Genomic DNA, 13,383 nt, shown 5'->3' on the forward strand with positions numbered 1-13,383 from the left:
GGGATGGGGGATAAATATACATAACAAAATTTTACCATTTCAACCATTTTTAAGAGTATGCTTCAGTGGTATTAAGGACATTCACATTGTTATGCAACCATCAACACCATCCACCTATAGAAGTTTTTCACCTTCCCAAGCTGAAACTCCTTATCTATTAAACAGTAACTCCCTATCCCTACTTCCCTCCATTCCCTGCCAATGACAATCCTACTTTCTATTTCTATGAATTTACCTCACATTAAGAGGAATCATACAATATTTGTCCTTTTGTGTCCAGCTTATTTCACTTAGCATAAAGTCTTCCATGTTCATCATCCATGTTCTTACATGTGTCAGAACGCCTCCTCCTTGGAGAGGAACCAGAAGCGTAAGGAAATTCTCACTTTTTTTTAAGACAGTCTCACTCTGTTGCCTGGGCTAGAGTGCCGTGGCATCAGCCTAGCTCACAGCAACTTCAAACTCCTGGGCTGAAGCAATCCTCCTGCCTCAGCCTCCCAAAGTAGCTGGGACTACAGGCATGTGCCACCATGCCCGGCTAATTTTTTCTCTATATTTTTAGTTGTCCAGCTAATTTCTTTCTATTTTTCAGTAGAGACAGGGTCTCACTCTTGCTCAGGCGGGTTTCAAACTCCTGGCCTTGAGCAGTCCACCCACCTCGGCCTCCCATAGTGCTAGGATTATAGGCATGAGCTACCATACCCAGCTGAGATTCTCACATTTTGAACAGATCATCTAGGAGAGAATACTAGGATTCACCAGGGAAGTGACGAGAAGCACCAAAAGTATATAAGGAGAAGGTTCAGAGTAAGTTGTCCAGCCAAGCACTGGCTAACAGGTAGGAAAAGCTCCTGGACACAGGGACACAGTGAGATAGAAGCCCCCAAAAAGAACTTTTACTATCTTGGGTACAAGAAAACCCCCTGACTCATACAGGACTTGAGTCTCACATAGGAAACTCCTTGGAGATTAAACAGAGACATTGATACAGGAAGGGAATCCATGCAAAATCCCACAGGCATCTGAGCCTACAGCAGCTTGAGCTGAGTGCCATTCTGAGAGCCTAGAAAATGGGGAACCATGGGCGTACCAGCAGTCATTGCGCAGCTGCAAGGAGGGATAGAGGAGCCCAGTGCTCCCATGCACCCCAGGGAAGGTCCCCACTGCCCTGCTTGTAGGCTGCTGCTAAGACTGAAATGTGAATGGAAAGCATTTTCCAGTTTCCTCCCCATGCTGCTTGCCTGGGTGGGGCCCCAACCTTTCCAGTTGTAGATCCAAAGTGCCAGTTTGAGAGTTTGGCACTGTGCTGTGTCCTGCCCTTGGGCTGATTTTGGATTGATGTGGTTGTAGCTGGGTAGAAGCAGTGAAACCAGGCTTTCCAGTATGCATCTGAGATGGTGCCCACCATTCTGCAGCCAGCCAGCTGCCATAGGATCACGTCTCAAGTAAAGTGCACTCCCCACAGTTTCCTGCCAACTCAACCAGCCTGAGAAGGGACCTACACCCTCTGGTTAAAGGCCCAATGTGCCATTTTGGGAGTTTAAAGCCAGGCAGCCCCCTGTCCTCAGGCTGAGCTTGGGCTGACACAGCTGAAGCCCCACCCAGCAGAGGAGGGATAGGGAAGGCCAAGCTCTCCTACACACATGTAGGACAATTCCCACCACCCTGCAACACACCCTTGTGAGACAGAGACATAAGCAGACCACACTCCCCAGTTTCATGCCCATGATGCTTGACTGAAATGGGCCCTGCTTTGTTTGATTGCAAGCCCACAGCCAGTGCCATTTTAAAAGTTTAACAATAACCCATGCCTCACCCTTGGGCAGAGGTACAGCAACCACTTAGCTAAGAAGGGAGGAGGAGACCAAGCTTTCCTAAGCACACTTAAGACAACATCCACCGATCTGTTACAGGCATCTGTGAGACTAGAGACTAGCCTGCCTAATCCACTGCAGCTACCAGAAATATCAACACAGATTACTTAGTTCCTAGTAGGTGGCTCCACCACCACTACTGCCATCTTCCACATCACACCAGCTGCTCAGGGGCCTATGAACCTGCCGACTCACCCAGACCTCTGCTCCAACTACTAGCTTCTAAACAAGCCACCTGAAGACCCAAGAATTGGCCCTCTAGCACACACTAACACCACTGTCAACATAAGTGGGCCTAAAATCAGGCATACTCAGACCACTGCTTCTACCACTAGGGCCCAAAGACTGGCTCAACTAGCATTCAAGTCCCCAACAAAATTTCCACAGCCTCAGCTAATAACTATTCCCTAAGCCATCAAAAATAATCACAGATACTATTGACCCTATGTACTGCCTAAGAAAACATACAAAGACCACACTACTGCAGATGCCCCAAATCAAAGCCAAAGTATCCTACTCAACCAACAACATATATATCTTCAGGGAAAAAAAAATCATCCCTTTCAAAAGCAATTTTTAAAAATCAGAACAAGTGACTACTACATCAGATGTACAGATGTCAGGAGAAAGACACAGGAAACATGAAAAAGCATGAAAATATGATACCACCAAAGGACCAGAACAATTGTCCAGCAATGGATCCAAATCAAAAAGAATTCCTCATTATGCCAGATAAAGAATTCCAAATATTGATTCTAAAGAAGCTGAATGACATGCAAGAGAAATCTGAAAACCAATACAAAGAAATCAAAAAATCAATTCACACTGTGAATGAGAAATATATCAACAAAATAGATATCTCTAAAAAAATGAAATAGGCCAGGCATAGTGGCTCACTGTAATACTAACACTTTTAGAGGCCAAGGCAGGTGGATTGCTTGAGGCTAGGAGTTCAAGATCAACCTGAGCAAGAGTGAGACCCCCATCATCTCTACAAAAAAAGAAAAAAAAAAATTAGGCAGGTATGGTGATGCACGCCTATAGTCCCTGCTACTCAGGAGACTGAGGCAGGAGGATCACCTGAGCTCTGGAGTTTTAGGTTACAGTGAGCTATGATGACAACACTGCACCCTAGCCCAGGCAAGACCCTGACTCAAAATAAAGAAATAACAATTCTGGAGCTAAAAAATTCATTGAAGGAAATACAAAACATATTTGAAAGTTTCAAAAACAAACTAGACCAAGCAAAAGAAAGAATCTCAGAACTTGAAGGCAGGACTTTTGAAATAATCCAGTCAGACAAAAATAAGGAAAAAAGAATTTTAAAAAAATAAGCAGGGCCACGCGTGGTGGCTCATGCCTGTAATCCTAGCACTCTGGGAGGCCGAGGTGGGAGGATCGCCTGAGGCCAAGAGTTTGAGGTTACTGTGAGTTAGGCCGATGCCATGGCACTCTAGCCTGGGCAACAGAGTAAGACTGTCAAAAAAAAAAAAAAAAAAAAAATGAGCAAAGCCTTTAAGACACCTGGGACAACATAAAGCAAGTGAACTTACAAATTATTGATAGTCTCAAGGGGACAGAGAGATCAAAAGTTTAGAAATCCTATTTAAGGAAATAATCTATGAAAACTTCCCAGGACTAGCAAGAGAGTTATACATTTAGATACAGAAGTTCCAATGATCCTCAGGCCAATGCATTGCAAAAAAGACTTCACCATGGCATATTATAATCAGAATGACTAAAGTTGAAGTTAAAGAGAGAATTTTTAAATTAGTAAAAGAAAAGGGTCTAGTCACCTATAAAGGAAACCCTATCAGACTAACAACAGACCTCTCTGCAAAAACCTTATATGCCAGAAGAAAATGGGATGGCATTTTGAAAGTGCTGAAAAAAAAAACTCAATAGATACAGAAAAAGTATTTGATAAAATCCAGCATCCGTTCATGATAAAAACTCTCAAAAAATCTGGCATAGAAAGAATATGTCTCAAAATAATAAAAGCCATGTATGACAAACCCACGGTCAACATCATTCTAAATGCGGAAAAGTTGAAAGCATTCCCCCTAAGAATTGGAATAAGACATGGATGCCCACTTTCACTACTTCCATTCAACACTAAACTGGAAGTCCTAGCCAGAGCAATCAGGCAAGAGAAAGAAATAAAGGGCCTGAACATTGGAAATGAGAAAATCAAATTATCTGTTTGCCAATAACAACATCTTATACCTAGAAAACCCTAAGGATGCCTCCAAAAAGACTCCTAGATTTGATAAATGAATTCAGCAAAGTCTCAGGTAATAAAATCAATGTTCAAAAATCAATAGCATCTCTATACACCAACAATGACCAAGCTGAGAACCAAATAAAGAACTCAATCCCATTTATAATAGCTAGAAAAAATAAAATAAAATACCTAGGAATAAATTTAACCAAGGAGATGAAAGATCTTGCAAATAAGGTCAAATCTCAAACCCTGCACAGAGTTCAACGATATTATATTATACTCTATGTGTACCTTATGTGTAATCCCCAGAGCAACACTGCAATAGTATACTATTACTACTTCTATCTTGTAGATGATAATAAACTTCCAAGAGGTTAAGTAAATTAGCCTTACATCGTAGCCAATCTGTGTCTACATCTAAAGCCCTGGATTTTTATACCATAAGACAAGGCCCCTAAATAAATTTACCTTAAGTCCTGTATGGTTTCCAAGTTCTTATGTACAATATCAGCTATTTTTCCCATTAATGGACTAAAATACAAATGTTGATTTGCTAGGCAAGAGGAAAATACTGACAGGACATTAACATCAAACCTATTAAAGGAAATACATGAAGGAGATCATTAGTATTTACTTTTACTTAAAACATATAATACATAGTTATAAAAGAAAAGTAATCAAAAATACTATTAATATAATTTTTTTCTAAAATGTTGATATTATAAAAGTAACAAATCGTAACAGAATTTTTTTTTTTTTTTGAGAAAGAGTCTCACTTTGTTGCCCAGGCTAGAGTGAGTGCCCTGGCATCAGCCTAGCTCACAGCAACTTCAATCTCCTGGGCGTGATCCTACTGCCTCAGCCTTCTGAGTAGCCGGGACTACAGGCATGTGCCACCATGCCGGGCTAATTTTTTGTACATATATTTTTAGTTGGTCAATTAATTTCTTTCTATTTTTAGTAAAGACAGGGTCTTGCCCTTGCTCAGGCTGGTTTCAAACTCCTGAACTCGAGGGATTCTCTGGCCTTGGCCTCCCAGGGTGCTAGGATTACAGGAGTGAGCCACCGCACCCAGCCAAAATGGTTTTTTTTCCTTCCTTTTATATATATATATATATATATTTTTTTTTTTTTTTTGAGACAGAGTCTCCCTCTGTTGCCTGGGCTACAGTGCTGTGGCATTAGCCCAGCTCACAGCAACCTCAAACTCCTCGGCTCAAGGGATCCTCCTGTCTCAACCTCCCAAGTGACGGGAACTACAGGTGCAGGCCACAATGCCCAGCTAAGCTTTTTCTACTTTTAGTAGAGATGAGGGTCTCACTCTTCTCAGGCTAGTTCTGAACTCCTGAGCTCAAGTAATCCTCCCCCCTCAGCCTCACAGTGTGCTAGGATTATAGGTGTGAGCCACCGTGCCCAACCCAAAATGTTGATTATTATTATAAAAGTAACAAATTGTAACAGATAAAAAGTCAGATAAAGAAAGATAAAGATTTATAAAGGGCAAAAAATCACTCAAAATTACTTGAATCATTTACTTATTAATTTTTTTTTTTTTTTTTTTTTTGAGACAGAGTCTCACTTTGTTGCCCAGGCTAGAGTGAGTGCCATGGCGTCAGCCTGGCTCACAGCAACCTCAATCTCCTGGGCTCAGCGATCCTCCTGCCTCAGCCTCCGGAGTAGCTGGGACTACAGGCACGCGCCACCATGCCTGGCTAATTTTTTGTATATATATTTTTAGTTGGTCAATTAATTTCTTTCTATTTTTTTTGGTAGAGACGGGGTCTCGCTCAGGCTGGTTTCAAACTCGTGACCTTGAGCAATCCGCCCAAGGCCTCGGCCTCCCAAAGTGTTAGGATTACAGGCGTGTTAGGATTACAGGCCGGGCGCGGTGACTCACCGCGCCCGGCCTACTTATTAATTTTTTGAGGTGATAGAACAATTTTGACTCAATGTTGTATATTAACAAATATAACGCTGCTACTACAGTGCTGTAAAAAACTTCAGAATTTTTCTATAGGAAAAATGACCCAATTTCTTCAACAAGTAAATGGTAGAACAAAAGAGAGGGAAGAATTGTTTTAGATTATAAAAGACTTTGAATTCAGTAAAAGACAAGCATTAAAGTGGTTCATAACACCACAATATGTAGTAGTAAAAAACTGAAAACAATCTAAATGTTCATCGAGAGTACAATGGATGGGCCAGGCATGGTGGTTCACGCCTATAATCCTAGCACTCTGGGAGGCTGAGACGGGCGGACTGTTTAAGCTCAGGAGTTCGAGACCAGCCTGTGCAAGAGCAAGACCCCGGAGCTCTACTAAAAAAAAAAAAAATAAAGAAAGAAAGAAAGAAAGAAATTAGCTGCTAGGAGGCCAAGGTGGGTGGATCGCTTAAGGTCAGGAGTTCGAAACCAGTTTGAGCAAGAGTGAGACCCCGTCTCTACCATAAACAGAAAGAAATTAATTGGCCAACTAAAAATATATAGAAAAAATTAGCCAGGCATGATAGCGTGTGCCTGTAGTCCCAGCTACTCGGGAAGCTGAGGCAGAAGGATTGCTTGAGCCCAGGAGTGTGAGGTTGCTGTGAGCTAAGCTGACGCCACGGCACTATAGCCTGGGCAACAGAGTGAGACTCTGTCTCAAAAAAAAAAAAAAAAAGGAAGAAAGAAAGAAATTAGCTGGACAACTAAAAAAATATATATAAATTAGCTGGGCATGGTGGTGCATGCCTATAGTCCCAGCTACTTGGAAGTCTGAGGCAGAAGGATTGCTTGAGCCCAGGAGTTTGAGGTTGCTGTGAGCTAGGCTGATGCCACAGCACTCTAGCCTGGGCAACAGAGTGAAGAGTGAGAATCTGTCTCAAAAATAAATAAACTTGGGCCGGGCGCTGTGGCTCACGCCTGTAATCCTAGCTCTTGGGAGGCCGAGGCGGGCGGATTGCTCAAGGTCAGGAGTTCAAAACCAGCCTGAGCAAGAGCGAGACCCCGTCTCTACTATAAACAGAAAGAAATTAATTGGCCAACTGATATATATATATAAAAAATAAGCCGGGCATAGTGGCACATGCCTGTAGTCCCAGCTACTCGGGAGGCTGAGGCAGAAGGATCACTCGAGCCCAGGAGTTTGAGGTTGCTGTGAGCTAGGCTGACGCCACGGCACTCACTCTAGCCTGGACAACAAAGTGAGACTCTGTCTAAAAAAAATAAATAAATAAATAAATAAATAAATAAATAAACTTGGATTTCAAATACATGCTAATTATCCTTGCCATGAGCCATCATATAGTACTAATCCATAATAGACTATCCCATTTGAATCATTATAAATTATAGTTATAAAACATAAATTCATAGGTATTTTGGCAAGGTTATTGATTAATAGCTATTATAGTAATAAAAAATTAACCTCATAGACCACAAAGACTAAAAATTCAGAAATTAATGTTTATTCTATAACTGTTAGAAATTCTATATAGGAAATATAAATTAGGGTTTAAAAACTTTATAACCTAGTATTATTTTTAAAAAGTATTGCTACAAGAAAAAACCACCTAAAGTCATTACTTTCTGAGTTATTTTGAAATGAAGGAAAATTTTCAAGAAATATCTTACTGAGAAGTACAACTGTACGTTTATAATTTAAGTATCTAATACAGTAAACAGTAAGATCCAAAAAAGTTGCATAAATATACATGACATTTAATGTTGCTTTGAAGAGAAATAAAATGTTGTGACCTATTATCAACAATGACTAAATTCAATCCCAAAGATCAATAAGCAAATAATTCTTAGTGTTAGCAAAAACAATAAAATTACTCTGCTTACCCTCAATAAAAGATAGCTACAGGTAGAGAATACAAGAATACAGTAAATGAGAAGACAGATTTAGAGATTAACTGAAATCACAACTCAGATGAATGCATAATTTCTAAACCCAGAGAACTTCTAACCCTTGCTTAATTTAATCTAGCCTATGTGTCTATAATTGTAAGAATTTATCATGATTTCAGCTTTAAGAGCAACATGCTAAAAAACCAAAAAACAAAAATATTAGAATGCTTGCTCCTCTCTATCTATAAATAAATAGCTGTTTTTTTCTTCTTTATCTTAATCGAGCCTTTCCTTTCTGGTCTAGGTTTCTATTTGGTTTAGAGGGAGAATTCCTCTGTAGTTTTCAAAAACCTTCTCTCTCTTACCTTGATTTTCCCTTTCCAACCTAACACTTGCCTTATTCCACTAATAATGGACCTAGGTCATCCAGAATACCTAAGTTAAAAAATTCAAAATTTTCAGAGATATATGAAGATTTACCAAAATGAGCTGTGCTATTATCTCAGCTGTTTTATAAATGGAGCTTCTCATTTATCCTTACAAACTTATTTATATTGACAAGCGTACCCTGAAGAGATTTCCCATTTTTATACATAATTATCAATTACAGCAACATGCTGAAAATATAGCTGTGCATAGTATAGAAAATGATCAGGTCCACAGCAGTGAACCTGAAAGCTTTTCTCTTTAAAAAGCTTCTAAGTCACTTATAAGCTCTAGTCATTGCCTCTCCATAAAAATGGAGTGACAGACAAATAGTTACATGGTCTTCCTTTCTACTAAACCGGTGTCTTTTTTTTTTTTCTTCTATCATGGCTCCTACACTTCTAGGTTTTTATTGACAGCCAATCAATTGAGAATCTTTTCTGAGGCTGAATTCTTCCAGAAAAAAAGATTCAAAAAGGGTAGTCTTTAAATAGCTATGACTCTATTTTACTTTATATTTTGATTAATCTTATATATGGAAAAGCACACTGTTCCCCCCTGTTAAAGAGGGAATATTTAAAATGCTTTCTTTTCTCTCTTTAAGAAACAATACACATTACACAATAAAAAAAATTCTTGATCTAAACTGAGTTTAAATATATTTTTTTCAATGATGCTTGATAGGCAGGCAGCAGCTCCTTGTTCTCCTATTTCACTGTACTAACCCTGATCTTAGAAGCTGAACCCAGAGTACTTGCCTTTCCAGCCTTCTCCATGCTTCTGTAACTAGTGCTTCAACTAGTGGATCATGGGCCTCAATAGCAAACCTCAATAAAAACAAGAGATAAGCTTAGACATGGAATCTTTAAAAAAAAATAAAATAAAAATAAAATAAAAATAAAAACAAGAGAAAATAATTTTCTAGACATGAACATATTTATTTATTTATTTTATTCATTTATTTTTTGAGTCAGAGTCTCACTCTGTTGCCCAGGCTAAAGTGCTGTGGCATCAGCCTAGCTCGCAGCAACCTCAAACTCCTGGGCTCAAGCAATCCTCCTGCCTCAGCCTCCCGAATAGCTGGGACTACAGGCATGCGTCATCACGCCCGGCTAATTTTTTTCTATATATATTAGTTGGCCAATTAATTTCTTTCTATTTATAGTAGAGACAGGGTCTCCCTCCTGTTCAGGCTGGTTTCGAACTCCTGACCTTGAGCGATCCTCCCACCTCGGCTTCCCAGAGTGCTAGGATTACAGGCATGAGCCATTGCGCCCGGACCATGAACATATTTAAATCATTAAAAACAGATGCAGAAAGAATTATAATGCAAAAGTGAACTTCAATTATTTTCCTCTTACATAGGCAGTCCTTATTTCTGGCCCACTGCCATTTCAGTATTCTGATTTCTTAGTACAACCGAATAAACATTTATACTTTATACACTCTCACTCTTTTAAATGCTCCTTTCAAAATGCCTTTCACTGACCAATGAAAATATTTAATGAGGCAGGACGTGATGGCTCAGGCCTGTAATCCTAGCACTCTGGGAGGCTGAGACGGGAGGATCGCTCAAGGTCAGGAGTTGGAAACCAGCCTGAGCAAGAGCAAGACCCTCTCTCTACTAAAAATAGAAAGAAATTAATTGGCTGACTAAAAATATACAGAAAAATTAGCTGGGCATGGTTGTGCATGCCTGTAGTCTCAGTTGCTCGGGAGGCTGAGGCAGGAGGATTGCTTGAGCCCAGGAGTTTGAGGTTGCTGTGAGCTAGGCTGATGCCACGGCACTCATTCTAGCCTGGGCAACAAAGTGAGACTCTGTCTGAAAAAAAAAAGAAAAAAAGAATAAAAAAACAACAAAAAAACTAATACTACTAATAGGTATCAAAGAATATACTCCAAACATCTTTAAGTTATTAAATTATCAAGAAAACTATTTACTGAGTAAGAAAACATTATTTTTCATTTTAAAGAGATTTTTACAAAATTAAAATATAAACTATATAATCATTTCCATAAAATCTAAAAGTAAATTACTTACTGTTGTGTGATGTATAACACTTTCACAAGGGTATCATCATTCATTAATTTGAATTTATTTGCAGTTAAATTATAAAGAGTACGAAATTGAGGATGATCTCTGACATACTCAACATTTTTTAATACGCTGGTCTTCTGCTGTTGAAGCTGCCAAAGTATATTAAATGCACATCCCACTTGCCTTTCTGAAAGCATAGCTTTGTTTCTTTCAATAAGATCAAATATTTTCTCTTCATCTGTACACTTATTCATCTGGATAATTAATGGTTCACAAGTGAAGGGTCGAAATTGAAATGCTCTCCAGGAGAATGGACAAATAGCTCTTAGACGAAGCATATTTGTAACCAATGAGTCTAGAAAAAAAGGGTTTTTTTGCATTTATATCAAAAATTTTCTTAGGTAAATAAAAACCATCTCTAACTAGTAGTCAGGTGCAATATGATGATATAAAAATAATTGTTTTTCCTTCATGTATTTTGTTTCCATTATGATGGTTCTAAAGCATTCCAACAGTTTCTGTAAAAGAATTGGTTTAACACGGTTAGGTTTATATCATTAATATCAAATTAATTCCAAAGTTAAAATTAAAATAACAAGTTTTTTCTGCATTAACCAGAGAATTTTCTTAGTCTAAAGTAGGTAGCAAGATTTGATCCAAAACTAAATGTCCAGAAAAAGGAACTTCTTTCTGCACTCATCTAAAAAATGTTTACCCTTAGCCAGGCATGCTGGCCCATGCCTGTAGTCCCAGCTACTCAGGAGGCTGAGGCAGGATTTTGAAGTTGCTGTGAGCTAGGCTGATGCTACAGCACTTTAGCCCAGGCAACAGAGTGAGACTCTGTCTCAAAAAATAAATAAATAAATACATGCATAAAATAATGTTTACCTTGTTTACATATTAAATTGATATTTACATAAAGTCTTCAAATTTGTCCATAAAAGCAGAAGGAAAGAAAATATACAAACTCAAAATATCTTTTTGAATAAAAGAGTAAAATTGTTTGAAATACATAAATATATCACCTTTAAAGTTTCTAAAAATAGTAGTTATTAATTCAGAGCCATAACTTAAAACTTTTTTTCCAGAAGGATGGTCTCTACTATATTTGCTTTAAGGATAATTTCTTTTTTTCTTTCTTTTTTCTTTTTATTTAAATAAATTTTAATTTTCTTTACTTTTTTTTTCTTCTTGAGGGTGTTAATACAGTTGTGGGTAATTTCTTGCTTCTTTCTTCTTGTGCCCTGAAAGAACTCAAACAATTTAATCAATACTGGCCTTAGACAGGATTTAAACAATAAATGAGACAAGTAAAGCACCAGTCAAGAAATATTAAGAAATCAAGTAATATTTCAAGACATTTTGAAGCAATATATTAACTAAAGATAATTATGAAAAACAATAATCTTTTTAAGAATATAGTATAAATGTTTACATTTATAATTGAGAAGCAATGGTTAGAAAAGCAGGAACTAAAATTATATCATCTATTAGTTCTGCAACATGTTACAATTTACAAAGAACTTTTAAAATACATTATCTCATTAAATTCTCTCAACTAACCTTCCAGGTAGATATCATCATTTCCATTTATTCCATTTTACAGATAAGGAAAACTAGGTTCAAAAAGGCTAAAAAAAGGCCGGGCGCGGTGGCTCACGCCTGTAATCCTAGCTCTCTGGGAGGCCGAGGCGGGCGGATTGCTCGAGGTCAGGAGTTCGAAACCAGCCTGAGCAAGAGCGAGACCCCGTCTCTACTATAAATAGAAAGAAATTAATTGGCCAACTAATACATATAGAAAAAATTAGCCGGGCATGGTGGCGCATGCCTGTAGTCCCAGCTACTCGGGAGGCTGAGGCAGAAGGATTGCTTGAGCCAGGAGTTTGAGGTTGCTGTGAGCTAGGCTGACGCCACGGCACTCACTCTAGCCTGGGCAACAAAGTGAGACTCTGTCTCAAAAAAAAAAAAAACAAAAAGGCTAAAAAAAAAAACTGCTCTAGTACTACTTGAGGCTGGGACTACAACCCAGTTCTTTCTACTTGAACAGCCTTATCACATCAACAAACCAACACGTAGGTATTGTATCAGTAAAAGTATGCCTGAGACCCTCTCTATGGCTTTGCCAAGCTGTCTGTTCACAAACAAATATGATGCAACTGTACTAGCTATTTTGTGGCAATCAATACAGCATCCTGACCCAAAGTGACCTGGGTCTCATACCAACACAAAAAGCTCTGCAAAGCAAGGTATCCTCAAGACACTATCCATCCCACAACTCATACTGGAGGCCATTCAATGGTTAGAATACCCCACCTGAATGATCCTGGAGAAGTAACCAAAGAAGGGGCCTTGGGACTATTAAGTGAAGGACAGGTACGACGGTAAACAGGTATACTGCAGGGTAAACAGTGACACGGTTTGCAAGAGACAGGGGTACTCTCCGCCAGGCATACAATAGACCTGAACATGAATGCGGTCTCCACCGTCCTGGCTAGGAATGGGCTCAGGCCAGCCCTAGTCCTCCACGCTTCAAAGAACCCAATATCCCGACGGAAGCCTCCGTATCTCGATGGAATCCTGCGTCCCTGCCCCGAAGCCGCGCTGGGTGAGAAAAGAACCGCCACTGCTAACCGGCCCTAACTTGCCAGCAAGGCTTTCCCTCAACGCCTATTAACTTTTCTGGAAGATCCCGGAAGAAGCCTGCTTACAAAGGCTCAGAAGTCAGGGTTATAGGTGCCTAACAACGAATGTAACAGGCTCAGTTGTCTCGCTCACCCCTCTTATCCCGGTGTTTTTAGCCTTTCCTTGAGACCCATCACCTTTCCCCACGTAGAGTCTGCCCCAAATCGAGGGAAAAAATGCCGGGGGAGAGCCGCATGCGCAGCGGAAGGCACACACTACATATCCCAGGAGGCGTTGCGGCGAGGTCGGCGGAATGGGCGTCCCCTACGCATTTGGGGGAATTCTGGACATTGTAGTTCTTCATTGAGAC

At 39.4% G+C, this 13,383-nt stretch overlaps 1 protein-coding gene across 6 annotated transcripts in view; it reads right to left on the minus strand.

Annotated features, from left to right (window-relative positions):
* The window catches only part of FASTKD1 (FAST kinase domains 1), a 37,879-nt gene extending 24,496 nt beyond the window's left edge, over nt 1-13,383 (minus strand). Inside the window, exons 1-5 of one of the 6 annotated variants that reach the window (XM_012781889.3) lie at nt 13,167-13,383; nt 11,570-11,635; nt 10,395-10,909; nt 9,112-9,180; nt 4,567-4,692 (exon numbers count right to left, since the gene is read on the minus strand). In XM_012781889.3, the coding sequence (XP_012637343.1) occupies nt 4,567-4,692; nt 9,112-9,180; nt 10,395-10,771 (572 nt within the window). In that variant the 5' untranslated portion in view covers nt 10,772-10,909; nt 11,570-11,635; nt 13,167-13,383. Of the gene's footprint in view, nt 1-4,566; nt 4,693-9,111; nt 9,181-10,394; nt 10,910-11,416; nt 11,636-11,954; nt 12,375-12,704 lie in introns of those variants that run through there. The other 5 variants (XM_012781890.3, XM_012781892.3, XM_076005636.1 and 2 more) reach the window with 5 other exon arrangements.

The sequence above is a fragment of the Microcebus murinus genome, chromosome 8, assembly GCF_040939455.1.
Source record: "Microcebus murinus isolate Inina chromosome 8, M.murinus_Inina_mat1.0, whole genome shotgun sequence".
Lineage (NCBI taxonomy): Eukaryota > Metazoa > Chordata > Mammalia > Primates > Cheirogaleidae > Microcebus > Microcebus murinus.